Raw genomic sequence first — 16,454 nt, 5'->3', positions numbered from 1 at the left:
ATAGCTTCTCATTTACTAAAGCATATTATTCCACGTAAAATTGTAAAAAAGATTTTATTTTAGTCTCATAACACGTAACGAATCACATAAAACCAATGCAAAACATGAGTACGAACAAAAGAAGTACATCTTCCAAAAAAACTGCATATTTTGTTTGTAGTAAAATGCTCGCAGCCACCATGATAGTTAAATCTATGTTCTTAGGCACACTGCCCTTACCTCTACAACAAAGGGACTGGAGATGACAGATTCATAAAACGGATGACAGCCTTGTTTTTCTAGGCCTTCATTGGCTCTGGTTCCAATTTGATAAACACCACCAAATTCTTGACCCTAAACAGAACAAAGTGACGATCACTGGATAAAGGAAAGAGAGCTGGGAGGGGAGGTGGAGGAGGAAAGGAAGGAAGAAAGAACAAACAGGTTTCAGGAGAAACGGATCAACGTGTGCTGTGCAAGCCGAACAGAGAGTGTCAGAGCGACAGTGAAACCCAGCGGAGAATAGTAAGAATCATCACCACATTCTAAGAGCAGCGCTTCAGCCTCAGCCCGGAGTGCTTTTTGATTCTTCTGGTCACTTTGACATCACTGAATCAGAAACACTGAAGCAATCGGTGTCACACACATGGCCAGTTTTCTATACAACAGTCCGGATAACCTTTCTAAAAACTCTCTGTATATGCTGTTCCCTTGCTCCAAAAAACCTTTAGTAGCTCTGAATAATGCAGTCAGCAATATCAAATCTAAACTACACAGAATAACATTCAAATTCACAAAATGCTAATTACCATTAAAGGCTAACACTCCATGCAACTACTTTGTCCACTCTACTGGCCTCTATGCCTCCCTCCCGTTACAAGGCTAATGGTCCATGCCGACTGCCCACCTCTCCTCCCAGGCCTGCCACAGACCACACCTGCTGAAACCACAGCAGCTGGAGGCAAGGTAAGACTGGGCTCCCTTCACCAGCCCCACCACCCCCACAACGACAACCCACACGGACATCTTTATTAGACTGCTCTTCAGTACCCTTCATTAGCAGTATTTTAGTATCCCTACTATGGTTAATTATCTTTATGCTTTGCTCTCCTCAAACAGACTGTAAAGCCCCTTATTGGAAGAGCCAAGAAGAAGACATTCACCCAATCCTCCAAGTTCATGGAGCACTTGCTTAGGGCAAGCACAGCCTAGGAAACAATCTGCTAGGAAACAAGCTGCTGCTGCAAATGATGTTAAAAATAGTTTCTTCAGAGAAAACTATATACTAGGCACAGTGCTAACCACTTTATCTAAGACTTTGCTGTTGTTCATTAGCTCAGTCATGTCCGCCTCTTTGCAACCCCATGGGCTGTAGAATGCCAAGCTTCCCTGTCCTTCACTATCTCCCGGAGCATACTTAAACTCATGTCCATCAAGTGAGTGATGCCATCCAACCATCTCATCCTCTGTAGACTCCTTCTCCTCCTGTCTTCAATCTTTTCCAGCATCATGATCTTTTCTAATGAGCTGGCTCTTCACATCAGGTGGCCGAAGTATTGGAGCTTCCGCATCAGTCCTTCCAAAGAATATTCAGGACTGATTTCCTTTAGGTTTGACTGGTATGGTCTCCTTGCAGTCCAAGGGACTCTCAAGAGTTTTCTCCAACACCACAGTTCAAAAGCATTAATTCTTCAGCACTCAGCCTGCTTTATTTAATGGTCCAACTCTAAGACATGAACTTTCAAAAAGCCCCAACAGGTGAGACAGAAAATAACCCTAATCAAAATCCAGTGTGATGCATGCAGCGATGAGATGCACAGACTTCACCCAAAGTCAAGCCCACAGCCCATCAGTAAGTGGTTTCTTCTGGGTGATTATCCTCCATTCTCTCTCCTGTATATCCCACATTCAGACCATCAGCAGGTCCACAAAGTACACCCTCAAACCAAAGACTTCTCATGTCCTTCATGGCTACCCTAATCTAAGCCATCAACAACTCTCAGCTGGACTCCTGGAAGAGAGAAGCATCTTTTTGCTTCACTACTGACGACTCTCTGCACAACAGTTAAACATATGTATTAAAAGTAACCGTGGATCACATGACTGCATTGTCTGAATTTTCAAACAAGGCTGTGTTGCTGAGAAGCAGATCTGTAGTTCTCTTCACCATCTATGGAAGGCTTTACATGGTGGGTCTCTTCATCATCTCTCCAACCATTCATTTCCAACCATCTTCCCACTCATCATGCTGCGCTCCCTTACCTTGGCCCCCTTCTACAAAGACATCAGGCTATTTCTTCAAAATGTACTTGTCTGCTTGGCTCACTCAGCTTTCTGCTCAGAGTGATTCCTTTTCTGAGAAACTAACCCCCCTGCTGCAATCAGAACTTCACTCCTCCAGAATCACTCACTATTCCACTACCTTGCTTAAGTTCTCTGCACAGTACTCATCACCACCTGCCATCTCATTATCATACAAATATTTTATCTGTTGGTTTCTTTTTTGCCCCCACTGAGACACAGGGGACTCAAAGGAAGGAAATCAGACTGAAGGGTTTCCCCACTCTATTTCCAGTGATAAGCACAACATCTGACACGTGGAAAATGCCTGGTAAGTATTTGCAGAATGAATGAATGAGATACTCAAGTGTTTGGGGTACCTTTATAAAAAGGCCCATGCTTCCTTTTCCTGTTAGTTTCCTAGTATGTGGCTAAAGGACGGAAAGCAGCATGACGATGCAGGGAAGACAGGAGGGACACAGTGGGCTAAGAAGTCACAGAAAGCAACCTCAATGCTCGTCCTGACCTCTACTTGCAGAAACACGAAAGAATCGGTTAAAACATTCCCTTTACCTAGAGGCCCCACTGAAGACTGAATGTTTGGGCCCCACCCCCACTCCAAACTCATGTTGAAATCCTAACCCCTGTGTAATAGTGTTAAGAGGTGGGGCCTTTGATAAGTGATTAAGTCATGATGGCAGAGCTGGAAAATGAGATTAGTGCCTTTATTAAAAAAAGAGATTCCAGAAAAGTCCCTCACCCCCCTTCTACCATGTGAGGACACAGCAAACAGAAGGCATTCTATGAACCAGGAAGCAGGCCTGCATCAAACACTAAATTCTCCAGGGCCTTGACCTTGGACTTCCCAGTTTCCAGCACTGTGAGAAATAAACTGTCTGTTGTTTAAGTCACCTAGTCTAAAATATTTTTGTCACAGAAGCTGGAGAGAACTAAGACAGCCCCCAGGATGGCTCCTAGCACTTCTCTTCCTTCTACTGCCCTACAGAAACAGAGCAAAAGAGAGAAAGCCTTAATAAACATCATTTTCCTTTTCATCTCAGTAAACTTCAATTCTGACATAGAAACCAACCTTACTTAAATGTATATCGATGTATTCCGCAAGTATAGTATGGTAGCAAATTACAGTCTATAAAATCAATTACTCATTCCCTATCTGATGGGAGGCCTAGATTTCTTAGGAGATTAATAATCTAAAGAAGAGAAACTTAAATAGTGAAACCAACTGAAGAGCATGCTAATGAATTGATATAAACCACCCCAACTGCTTAAGAAAACAGAATGCCTCGCTCACTTGAAGGGGTCGTAGGTAAGTCAAAGACTTCTTCCACCACTGCCCATCGCTGACGGCTTGCAGCACCGCCTTGGTGGTGGTGGTGGTGTTGGAGAGGACTTTCATGGTGGTAGCGGTGGTCCAGTGGAGCAGGTCGGCTGAGTTGCTGCCTGGGACACTTACTTCATCCTATGTTGTTTTTTTTTTTAAAAAAAGAGAGAGAGAAAATGGCAAGAGTAAAAAGAAGAGAACAGAGGAGAGAGTGATAATGCAACAACTTGGAGTTATCAGACATGAAATTAAACAGATTTAAAAATTCATCTTTACCAATTTCTGGATGGTTGACATCCCCTGAGAAGGTGCGTCAGTTGTACACCCAGAAAACTGAGCGGCAGGGACGGGGGAGGTGATAAGTCAGAGCGACTGTGCTCGCCAAACACCTGGTCACCTGAGTGGTTTGGACCTGGGAAGGGCACAAAATGCAGGCCCAACCAGGTCTGCGCCTCTGAGGACTACCTGAGTACCTGAACCTGAGCGGCTTAGACCTGGGAGGTGCATGCAGCCCAGGGCCCACCTCAGACAGTTCCCTGCAGAGCAACCTAGAGCCTAAGCAGTATAGACAGGGAAAGCACACACGCCGTGAGCGGGTGCAAACCCAGTGTGGCCAAGACACTGTGAGCACACGCCAGTGTTATTTGTTTGCAGCCTCCCTCCCTCCCCACAGCACGACTGAACAAGTGAGCCTAAAAAAGTGTCCAGCACTGCCCCCTTGGGGCAGGGCAGAAATTAGACTCTGAAGAGACCAGCAAACAGAAGAAGCTAAAACAGAGGGAACCACCCTGGAAGATATTAGCATACTGTACCTCCTTGAATCATTTACAAAAGAAAATTCAGTAAAGGAAAATACATCTTAATGCATTAGTCAAAGAATCTCTTTCAGAAGTATTTATAAAGCAAATAGTGGGTTCTTAATTTTTTTTTTTTACTAATCTAATATCCTCCAATGAGGTACTCATGTTTGCTTCTTTAACAAGACATTTTAAACTATTTATGGTTTAGATTAAGAAATAAATTATTCACTTCAACAATGCTACTGTGACCCATACAAAGGTACAAGATTCTGATGATCCACCTTTACATACTGAAAGGCATTTTGTTTTTCATCTAAACAAGTGGATGATTAATAGCATTTAAAAAGTTTCTAATGTGGAACCTCCTGCCAATCTCAAAGCAATCAGCTACAATTCCAACTCCCCATGTACTAACCCAAGAGGTTTCATGGGGAGAAAAATGCCAATATATCGACATTTGTTTAAACAGAAATGACAATGACCACAGCTGTTTTTTGATCAAAGACAGGGAAATTTGTTCTATGAAAACCCAGCCTTTGGTTTAGTATCTGCCTACTTCTACTTACTTTTTCTGTAGCATTCTAGTCAAAGGAAAGAAAAATGAAGGTCTAGTCTTCCAATTTGAACAACTTTCTTGCCACTAATAGGAGAGTTTAGTTCAGCTATTTGGGCTTATATCACATCATTCATTAATGTGTTATCTGAATAATAAAAAATGATAAATCGTGGAATCACTCAATAATTACCAAGATATCATCACAACACACACTTAGGAGAAATTCACCATTTTAGACCAACTTGAAAGCCTCCATATAGGGTGGGTAGAATTATGGCCCCCGAAAAGACTCTGATGCTGGGAGGGATTGGGGGCAGGAGGAAAAGGGGACGACAGAGGATGAGATGGGTGGATGGCATCACCGACTCAATGGATGTGAGTTTGAATGAACTCCGGGAGATGGTGATGGACTGGGAGGCCTGGCATGCTGCGATTCATGGGGTCGCAAAGAGTAGGACACGACTGAGCGACTGAACTGAACTGAACTGAAAATACCTGCATCCTAATCCCTAGAACCTGCAAATACATTACATTAGATGGCAAAATACCTTGGCAGATATGATTATGGACACAAACCTTAAGGTGAGGAGATAAATCTAGAATTATCTGAGTGGAACTAACCTAATCACATGAGCCTTTTAAGCAGAGAACCCTTCCCAGCTAGGGTCACACAGACACACCCTGGGAGAAGACGCAGGAGAGACGTGAAGCACATCATTGCTGGCTTTGGAGATGGAGTGGGGTGGCCAAGAGTTAAAGAATGTGAGAAGCATCGAGAAGGTGAAAAGAAACTGGAGGTGACAGCCAGCAAGGCAATGAGGACCTCAGTCCTGAAAACACAAGGAATTAAATTTGTCAACAACATGAATTACAGAAGGGAATGGCAACCCACTCCAGTGCCTAGAGAATTCCACAGACACAGGAGCCTGGCAGGCTACAGCCCATGGGGTCACAAAGAATCAGACATGACTAAGCAACTAACACTACTACCAACATGAATGAGCATGGAAATGAATTCTCCTCCAGAAAACACAGTCCTGTGGGCACCCTGACTTTGGCTGAGATCCTAAGCAGAAACCCACCCAAGCCTGCCAGGTTTCTGTACTATGGGAATTATAAGAACCTGCATTGTTCCAAAGCTGCTAAATGTCATAGCAGTAAAAGAAAATGATTACAGCATGTTGGTACACTTATAATTTCTAGAAAACCATTTTAATTTTATTCTTAGTACTAAAATGAAATGTATTTAAGCTGCATTAACTGATACTTACAATTTCCTCACTGGGCAGTTGGTTAACTTTTCTCAAAAGATTTTCTATTCGTTTAATGTGGAAAAAAAAAAAAAAAAAAAAGTTGTGTCCCAACACTAAAAGAAATGATAATTATGTGATGCAACAGAGGTGTCAGTTAATGCTACAATGGCAACTATATTATAATATCAGTGTATCAATATATTATATACCTTAAACTTATACAGTGTAATATGTCAAATATATCTTCATTTTCTAAAAAAAAATTTTAAACCTGTGTTTCCTATAAGCTTTCTGGAGTTTGGGAAAGGTATAAACTATCAACTCAATGCACTATAAATTATAATTTAATGATGAAAACAACACAGATGATATGCTAAGGAAGAAAATACTCATGTTAAACTGATTGTATATAAGGGCAACCACGTCAAAAACAACTGCTAGGGGTTTAGGTGCCCAAAAAAGACCAGCACTTCTCCTGGGTTTCAGATTTTGCAGCAGATACTGCAGCTTGGTTCACTCAACTCAGTTCTAGACCGCTCCCAGGCTACATTGCTAGAAGCTGAAAAGCTAAATACTACATTTCCCAGACTCCCTAGGGCTGACATTCTTCACATGACCTAGTTTTCCTCAAACAGATGCACCCACTGTGTAGATTTGCACAGTGAAACTACAGTAGAGACTGTTTTTTGCTATTACTGTGCTTTCCCTGTAGAAAATAAACTTTTTTTTTTTTTCCTTTTTCTATTTTTTCTGGTCATCCTAGTTGCTCTTCTGCAGTAGTGGTGATGCAAGTACCAGTGACCAGTCCCTAGCTTCACGGGGTAAAGGACAGTGTGGACTACCATTCTGCTGGCTTGTTATCCTGGCAGGGTCAAAGCAGCACTGCAGACAGCTGACAAGGAGGGGCTTTCGAATTCCCCAACTTCTTGTGGCAGATTTCCGCTCCAGCGGTAGTTAACCTCCTCAGTATTTTTCTTATAGTTACTCTAAAAATACACCAAAGCCTGCTTCTCCAGACCTTTGAATGACTGTGCAAGATTCCAATTCTCATTAAAATTAAAAAAAGTCCCCTTCTGCTTATAAAAGCTAGAATGTTTTCTGTTGCTTACAGCTGAACACTGATTAAAAAAAAAAAAAAATATATATATATATATATTTGATCTGAAAGAACAACAACATTTTTATTCTGCAGTAGATGAAGACTTTGGCTTAAATCTCCAGCCATAATAAGGCTAAAATCTTTCTGCGAGTCTACATCTTGGGAATCACTTTTCCAAGGAGGAGCTGAGTCTACAGAACAGACATCTGAGCAAAATAATCATAGCAGCCCAGTAGTGGAAAATGGAGCAGAACAAAGTTCCAGAACTGCCAAAACCTGTGCTGTCCAACCCGGCAGCCGGCAGATATACGAGGCAACTGCACTCTGGAAATGCAGCTGCTCCAAATAGGGAAGGGCTGTCAGTGTAAAATACACTGGATTGTAAAGACTTAAGTGCCTAAATGAACAAGTAAATAAACTAGCCCACATGTGTATAACCTCAAGAAACAAAAATTAGAACTGAATGTACCCTTTGTGGGCTTCCTAGGTAACACTAGTGGTAAAGAACTCACCTGCCAATGCGGGAGACGTAAGAGATGTGGGTTCAATCCCCAGGTCAGAAAGATTCCCTGGAGGAGGGCATGGCAACCCACTCCAGTATTCTTGCCTGGAGAATCCCATAAACAGAGGAGCCTGGTGGGCTATAGGCCATGGGGTCCCAAAGAGTCAGGCATGACTGAGCCACTGAAGCGACCTAGCACACATGCACGCATTGTACCCTTTCTGTTGACAGGCAAAATCAAGAGGAAATCCAGGGAGGCTAAACCTTACATTCTCGGTTTTTCCTCTCAATTTCAGCAATTAAGAAGGTTATGCACCCTTTCCTCTGCATGCCTGTGGGGGTCAGAGGGAAGGGTTAAGGAGACAGAACGGAAGACTGAAGCTCATTATCAACACGTCTGAAAAGACAAGTAGAAAGACCAACATAGGAAAAAACACAAATCTCCCTCCAAGAGTAATCATAACAATAGCTGCCACGTCGTGAAAACTTGGCATGTGTCAGGGCTTTGCAAGGCCCGTTACGTGTATACAGGGCATAAACACTGCGAGGGAACATACACGCACACAGTTGCTTCAATGGCAGCATCACGAGAAGTCTTTCCTTAATTTCTTCACTATTTGAGAAGATGGCAGGAGGCTTATTTCTTCTCCACTTTAGTAGCACAGTCGGCTCATCACATCGGGCTCCTGCACTCCAGAGGCTCCTCTTTCCTAACAGGGTCAGGACCCCGGCCAAGAAGCTTCTACTATTAGGCAGCAGTGTAGATGGTACTGCTAACTCCCTCCCTGCATCGTGGGGGCAGGGCCTGCTTACCCTGGACAGCTCGTCATTGAGTGTGTTCATCTATCTGGGCTACTGAAAGCTTTGGATTCAGGTACACTCTGCTTCTAAGCTTTTGCCCCCAGTAACTCTGCACTGAACAGAACTAGTAATATATATGCACACACACACATATATATATATCCCTCTCTGAATAACACTGCCAGAAAAAGCTCTTTGTCAGAAATAAATCTGAGAAGGAATTTGCAGTAACTAGACATTCTCTTTCTCCCTCCCTCTCGCTATATGTGTATGTGTGTATATATATATATATATGTGTGTGTATATATATATATATACACACATAGAGATATATATATAAATATGTGTGTACATATGTAAGTATACAGTATATTAAGCATCTCAATTTATGTTAGATTTTATACCTGAAAAAAAAGAGAAACCAATCAGAATTCATTCCCCTACTCAGCAAATACTCACTGAGAGACTCCTATTTGATGTCATACTATATTGTACTAGTCAATTAGGTGAAAAAAACAAGAAGGACACAGCCTCTGCCCTTGGGAGCCACTGAGCTCCAGAAACTACAAAGGGAGGCAAAGATACAGACAAATCACTATGTTCTCTGCCTAGAGGCACCATCATAGAAAGCTTCACAGAAGAAGTAATATTTCAGCAGGAAAGAATTTCAGGCTTCCAAAGAAGAAATGGTGATGATTTCAGGTTGTTTAGTCACTAACCTGTGTCCCACTCTTTGTGACCCCATGGATTGTACCCTGCCAGGCTCCTCTGTCCAAGGGATTTCCCAAGCAAGAATACTGGAGTGGGCTGCCATTTTCTTCTGCAGAGGGATCTTCCCAATCCAAGGATCAAACCTGTGTCTCCTGCATTGGCAGATGGATTATTTACCACTCAGCCACCAGAGAAGCACCCATGATTTCAGGTGAAAAGTGAAAGTGAAATTCGCTCAGTCGTGTCCTACTCTTTGCGACCCCATGGACTATACAGTCCATGGCCTCCTCCAGGCCAGAATATTGGAATGGGTAGCCTTTCCTTCCTCCAGGGAATGTTCCTGGTAGACTTATACAAATAAGAGACATGAAACAACATGGAATATTGGAGGAAACTTGAGCTGATTCAATGACGGTATAGAAAAGAATATACAAAGATGAAGGTCAGGGCACACGAAGATCAAAGGTAGGCAGAGGCAAGACCAGCAAGAGACCTACTGACATGACACCAAAGCACCTCCATCATCACCTGGACAATACAACACCCCTGAGAGGCTTTAAACAAAAGGAGTTAACATAATGAGATTTATGTTTTAGAAATCTTATTCCAGGAGCAGGAATCCATTAGGAGATTGGTGAATTAGTCCAAATTTAAAATAATCAGGGACTCGGGGAATTCCCTAGTGGTCCAGAGGTTAGGACTCTGTGCTTTCACTGCCAAGGGCCTGGGTTTAATTCTTGGTCATGAGGCAGATGGGACTACCTCCGCCACGCCCCCCAACCCAGGGTAAAGTAATTGGGAGATTCATTCTCTGTTGATGGAAATTCCAAGACAAAAATAGCAGGGGAATAAAGGGAGGAGGGTAGACACTGCACAGACCACACATTTCTTGTTCCCGAAGTCAGAGACCTCCCTAACCACACATGGGCAGAAAAGGCTCCTTGGAGACCAAAGGAGAGTCATGTCATGGGATGTTTCACCCATATGCTTTTGCGGTAGAATCCATCTTGGCAAAGAGATGCATGTGCCCACATGGGAGGATCCTGAGATAAACCACGTAAGGACTGTGAAGCAGGCAAATCACAATGACTGGCCAAAGGAAACCTGGAAGAAATGCCGCATGAAAGTAATTCAAACTACCACAAAAGCACGACTCAGCAACTCAGGGACTCTCCCTCTGAGTCTGCCTGTGTCTATCCACAGGTAACGTACTCTTTTTACTCCTAATAAATACTTTACTTGCTTCACTACTTTCTGTCTTTGTGGCAATTCTTTTCTGCAAAGCCAAAGGGTCAGGGCCCTTGACACTGACCACTGGCCTAGCGGCTAGGACCTGGTGCTTTTACCATCGCGACCCAGCCCATCTGTGGCTGGGAACCCAAGCCCTGTTCCATGTGGTTGCAGCCGGAGGCCACCCAAGATCAGTTAGGGAACTAAGATCCTGCAAGCTGCCTTGCGTGGCCAAAAAAAAAAAAAAAAAAGTACAATTAAAAAAAAGATAAAATAATCAGGAACTGAATTAAGGCAGTGATACTGGGAATAGAAGAGGTTTCCATAAGGTATATTTGAATCTGAAATGCATTTTTAAGTTTAAATGCTTTTATTTATTTCTTCTAAAGATGAAAAGGGACTGAGGTAAGTCAGATAAGAAGAGAAATTCAAGGATTCTGGATCCAACCAGAGAAAAAAGAAAGTGGACAATCTTCAAGTTCCTGCTCAAATCTTCTGCCCATTCTTCTGTTGGCTGTCTTTCTTATTCATTTGCCGTTTTTTGGTTTTTCTTTGTATATTTTGGATACATAGCCCTTATTAGATATATGAATTATGGACATTTTCTATTATTCTGCAGATTATATTTTATTATCTTAATGATGTCTTGATTAAAAGAAGTTTTTAAACTTCTAAATTAGTTCAATTTATCAGCTTTTAAACTTTATAATTAGTATTTTTTTTTTTTTTTTGTATGAAGTCTTCTCCTGCTGCAAGGTCACAAAGAAATTCTGTATCTTCCTTGAAATGTGGTGTTTTTGCTGTCAGTAAAATCCTGTCAAGAAGATACTCTTCTCCTTCCCACTCATTACATTACATGCCTACTTTTAATACACTTGCCATAATTATGATTTTTCTGTCTGTCTTCTCAACTAGACAGTAGCTTTTCAAGGGCAGAGATGATGTTTGTTGATTGCTACATGCTCAGGGTATATGACAATTACTCAAGTATAGCTTGTACTGTAGATATGAATAGGAAGTCTGATTTTACTGTACCTATGCTTGAAGAAACATTTTCTAAATCTAATATGTTATGCCTACAGCAACTAACTGTTATTCAGATAAGATTTCATGTCATATTTTCAATTCTGGTTCATCTTTACAATCTCCTTACTCGAAAGGGTTATGGAATGATTTGAATGTTATCAACTAATCCAAGTATAGAAACTAAAAAATATAAACATGAAAAGAAATATGGCACTTAAGTATGAAATAACTTCATTCAGGGGAAAATCAAATTCACTGAAAAATATCAAAAAATATAGGCTTTAAGACAATTATACCATTTCATAAAATAAACCTAAACTTAACTCTGTCCATATGGATTGGCTGACTCAATATAAAAAATTTAAACATCTGAAACCGAAAAGTAAATGAAATTTCAATGCACAGAAATGTACATAACAAAAGGCTTTTCTGTAAGAGATCCCTCCCTTATAGGAATTACAAAAGAGAAAGCAAAATAAAAGGCTCATATAGACTACAGAAGAAACATTTAATTGGGGAGCAGTCTACCAAGATTAGAGTATAACCGGAGTCATTAATGAGGAAAATACTTTTATTTCAACTTCATGTAATAGGTAAAGAAAAAAGAGGTTAGGAAAATTTACTCCTGAAATGATTACTACTGGCAATTTTTATATTCAGAGTCGCATATTGCTAATTAATTTAGAGTGTATAACAGCAGAAATAGATTAATCTCCCAAACCAAGTCAACAACTCCCAGCATAAAATTTAACATGAAATCTCATTAGCATCAACTGTTACATAGTTCAAAGGTTAACTTCATAGGCACTAGTAATATTTTTCAAGTCCTACAATAGACAACATTACCAAACAGGTTCACAAGAACAAGAACAGTTCCACGTGTCGAGTCTGGCTTACAGAAACAATTCTTGTTCATCAATCACTATAGTTAGCCCATGCAGGAGCTGCTTTCTCTGGTGTCTGGTATTGTTGTTGTTCAGTCAGTTGCCAAGTCTTGTCCAACTCTTTCTGACCTCATGACCACAGCATGCCCAGGACTCCCTATCCCTCTGGTGTCTGGTAATCTGAGGGTTGATTTCTAAGAAACTGGTTTGTCAAGTTCAAACTGAGCTGGTGGTACCCATAAGAGAGACTAAGGATCACAAACAGCTCAAACTGAGCTAAGCCACTACCCTTTCTCTTCCAACATAGCTTTAAATGATCAAAAGTACTTCCCTTCACCTAACACTTCATCGTGTCATGGGCATGCATGTGCTCAGTCGTGTCTGACACTACGACCCCATGGACTGTATCTTCTGTCCACGGGATTATCCAGGCAAGAATACTCGAGTAGGTTGCCATTTCCTCCTCCAGAGTATCTTTTAACCCAGGGGTCGAACACATGTCTCCTGTGTTTCCTGCACTGCACGTACATTCTTTACTACTTGAGCCACTGGGGAAGCCCCATACTTAGAGCAAATTGCATCCTGAACTCAAAATATTAAGAATGGAATGCTTATTACTGGTGATGCTGCTTCTGGAATTATTCGTCAGAAGAAGCAGTAGAAGAAAATCCCATGAAGACTAATCACTCTGACATCTGACTCTGCTTCAGTTCATCTGATAATTAAAATGCTACAATTTCTTATCTTTAGAAGACCCAGCCCCCTATACATTTCTAAGGCAAGCTGTAAGTGCCTTCCCCAGAAAACTGAATGCAAATCTGAATGTACTCATGCGTGTGAACATACATGAACACACTAAGTCACATACAGACACACCAGATTTGACACACTATTTCAGGGGCTTTAGGGACTGAACCCTTCTTGAATCTTCTAGCATTCTTGAATCCAAAGAGAACTGTATTTAGGAAAAATAGAGGTATATTTAGTATATTTTTATTTTCTTTTTCATTTTTTAATCAGCACTTAAAGTTACAGAGGACGGACCACAAGAAACAGGAAATTATCTGTCTTAGGAGCCCATATTTTCCATTATATCCCAGGGCAATACAAGCATGAATATGCAAAGATATGTACATAAAATGCTCAGTGAAGTTCAGTCTAAAATACAGGAAGACTGGGCACAATCCAAACGCCCCAAAGCAAAGGAAAAGATGAATAATCACGGCACATGCATCCAACAACCACTATCACGCTGTGACATACATGATCTGCATGTAACAACAAAGGCAGATGGTTCAGGAAACACAACACGAGCTTGAAAACCAAAATTCCAAAACATCTCAAAAAAAGAAAATTACTAAGGCAATAATTATGATACAAATCCATTTCAGATGAAATCATTTTAAACTTTAAAATATTAATTTGTGCCTTTGTGCAGCGTAAGATTTAAAATCCTTTAAGAAAGAACAAGATCACATAAAAGAAAAAACAAACATGATCCTATCGAGTTCATTTTTGTATATAACAGGAGATAAAATTCTAAACTGATCTTTCTGCATGTGGATTTTCCTCAACCTCATACTTATCTCATACAAAAAGTGGCTCATTACCACCTCTCAATACATATAAAAGCTAAAACTATAAAACTCGTTAGGAAAAAGCACAGGAGTAAATCTTCACAGGTTTGAGCTAGGCACAGATTTCTTTGATACAACACCAAAAATGCAAGCAATTAAGGAAAAGGTTAATAAAATGGACTTGAGCAACGTTAAAAGGTTCTGCACTTAAAAAGGCACTATTAAGAAAGTAAAAAGTCAAATCACACACTGACAGAAAAATCTTTTCAAATCGCACATCCAACAACAACTTGTATCCAAGAATTTAAAAACAACAACAAAAACTCTTATGACTTAATAAGGAGTTGACATAACAGCTAAAAAGAAACTGGGAAAATATTTGTAGCCATTTCATCAAAGAAGGTACAGAAACGGCAAGTAAGCACATGAAAAGATGCTCATTATCGTTACTTATTTGGAAACATACCAAAACGATAAGGAGATATCACATATATTCATAAGAATGGCTTTAGCAAAAAGCCATTCAAGAGTTAAGTATTAGCAAGGATATGAAGAAAGGGGAAACTTAAAAATTCCTGGTGCAGCCACTTTGGAAAACAATTTGGCAATGTTTTCCAACATTTAGAGCGTATACACCATACAATGCTTCAGTTCCACTCCCAGATACCTACACAACAAATCAAAACATATTTTCATACAAAGACTTGTATACAAATGTTCATAGCATAGCACCATTATTCATTATAGCTAAAAAGTACAAACAACCCAAATGCCCATTAACTGGTGAAGGGGAAAAGAAAGAGCTGTCATGGTACTGAAATACAACTGTCAGAAATTTATTTTAATATTTCTAAATAATCCTTTTATACATTCAAAACAGCTCTATACCAAGCCCTGCCCCCAGTTCGAAATAATAATTAGTCCAGTCTTATAAATTTGTAGCCACTTAAAATGTTCATAACAAGATTTCCCACAGTGAAGATGATTTTTTAATGGGAACCTTGTATATAATCCATTTTCAACTCTAATTAGATTTATCTGGGGAAAACACTATTGCCTAACTGATATAGCTAACACTAGCTAAACAAAATGTTAATACACTCTAAGTGGTGGAATACTATTACATCTAAAAAACATAATAACCAATGTTAATAAGAAGCTGGAAACTCTAATTTTGGTAGTTACTCATAAATTATGCATTTTATTTAAAAACAAATATCTTGTTCCTGAAAACAACAGCCAATATCTTCAAACTTGAAGGCTCCACTTGTAGTAACACAAATGCAACTGCACAGCAGTTACATCTTTACTTTGTTTGGATATATAAGTAAAAATCATCATTTTCACAACTGAGTAATGAAAGTCTTGGGCATTAAGCAGATTACATATACAGTCAGCTCTCATTTATAAGTTATAATTTAATGTGGTTATTACATTTACTGTTAATGTGTAACACACAGCATCTTATAGCTAAGCACTGTATTTTAATCTAATAATAGTAGCTATAATATTCTGAAATGTGCCTCATGAATCAAAGACATGATGTGTTTGAGGGTTTGGATTAGCACTTTGTCAGATCTAGATCTATTAATATTACAGCTTGCTGAAAGAGGAGAAAGGAAGACAGGAAAGCTTTTAAGGTGCTAAAAAATAAAAAAAAAATACAAGAATCATTCTGGAAGAATTCCTCTTCCTCGCAAAGTGGATCCTGTGAAGCACTGCTGGCAGTCTCCCACAGGTACTAAGGACGCTGAATGGATCAGGACGTGCCCTGTGGAGACACAGCATGCCCTACTCCACAGAGGCCACCACAGAGCCCGGCTGACACTTTCTAATTCATCAGAGAGCAGGAAATGGAAAACCCAAAGGTCGCAAGAGGCTTCTTGTGGATTTTATAAAGAAGGATGTGGGGATTTCAGAATAAGGTTATGGAGCTGAACTCAGCAGAAACACGGTGCAGTTCTATACTGATTAGAGAAATGATACTCCCCTTATACGGCCAGAACACAACAGGTCCTCAACAGCACCCAGATCACACACATGTGTCTAGTTGGAAATTCCTTCTAGTTTTACTTTCTAATCCATTTTTACCACACACTGATCCTTCTGAAGTGGGAGTTTCCAGTGCATCTGTATTAAGCATTCAGTAGGCACTCACTCTGGAGAAGGCAATGGCAACCCACTCCAGTACTCTTGCTTGGAAAATCCCATGGACGGAGGAGCCTGGTGGGCCGCAGTCCATGGGGTCGCTAAGAGTCGGACACGACTGAGCGACTTCACTTTGACTTTTCACGTTCATGCATTGGAGAAGGAAATGGCAACCCACTCCAGTGTTCTTGCCTGGAGAATCCCAGGGACGGGGGAGCCTGGTGGGCTGCCGTCTATGGGATCGCACAGAGTCGGACACGACTGAA

The 16,454-nt window shown here is 40.6% G+C and overlaps 1 protein-coding gene across 7 annotated transcripts in view; it reads right to left on the bottom strand.

Annotated features, from left to right (window-relative positions):
- NBAS (NBAS subunit of NRZ tethering complex) overlaps positions 1 to 16,454 on the bottom strand; it is a 330,504-nt gene that overhangs the window by 131,523 nt on the left and 182,527 nt on the right. For all 7 annotated transcript variants that reach the window (XM_055540893.1, XM_055540896.1, XM_055540894.1 and 4 more), the window contains 2 exons: positions 3,572 to 3,739; positions 220 to 333 (listed from right to left, as the gene is read on the bottom strand). In XM_055540893.1, the coding sequence (XP_055396868.1) occupies positions 220 to 333; positions 3,572 to 3,739 (282 nt within the window). The remainder of the gene's footprint in view (positions 1 to 219; positions 334 to 3,571; positions 3,740 to 16,454) is intronic.

The sequence above is a fragment of the Bubalus kerabau genome, chromosome 11, assembly GCF_029407905.1.
Source record: "Bubalus kerabau isolate K-KA32 ecotype Philippines breed swamp buffalo chromosome 11, PCC_UOA_SB_1v2, whole genome shotgun sequence".
Classification (NCBI taxonomy): domain Eukaryota; kingdom Metazoa; phylum Chordata; class Mammalia; order Artiodactyla; family Bovidae; genus Bubalus; species Bubalus kerabau.
Note: the sequence above shows the minus strand (reverse complement) of the source record. Positions and strands in the feature narration are given on the sequence as shown.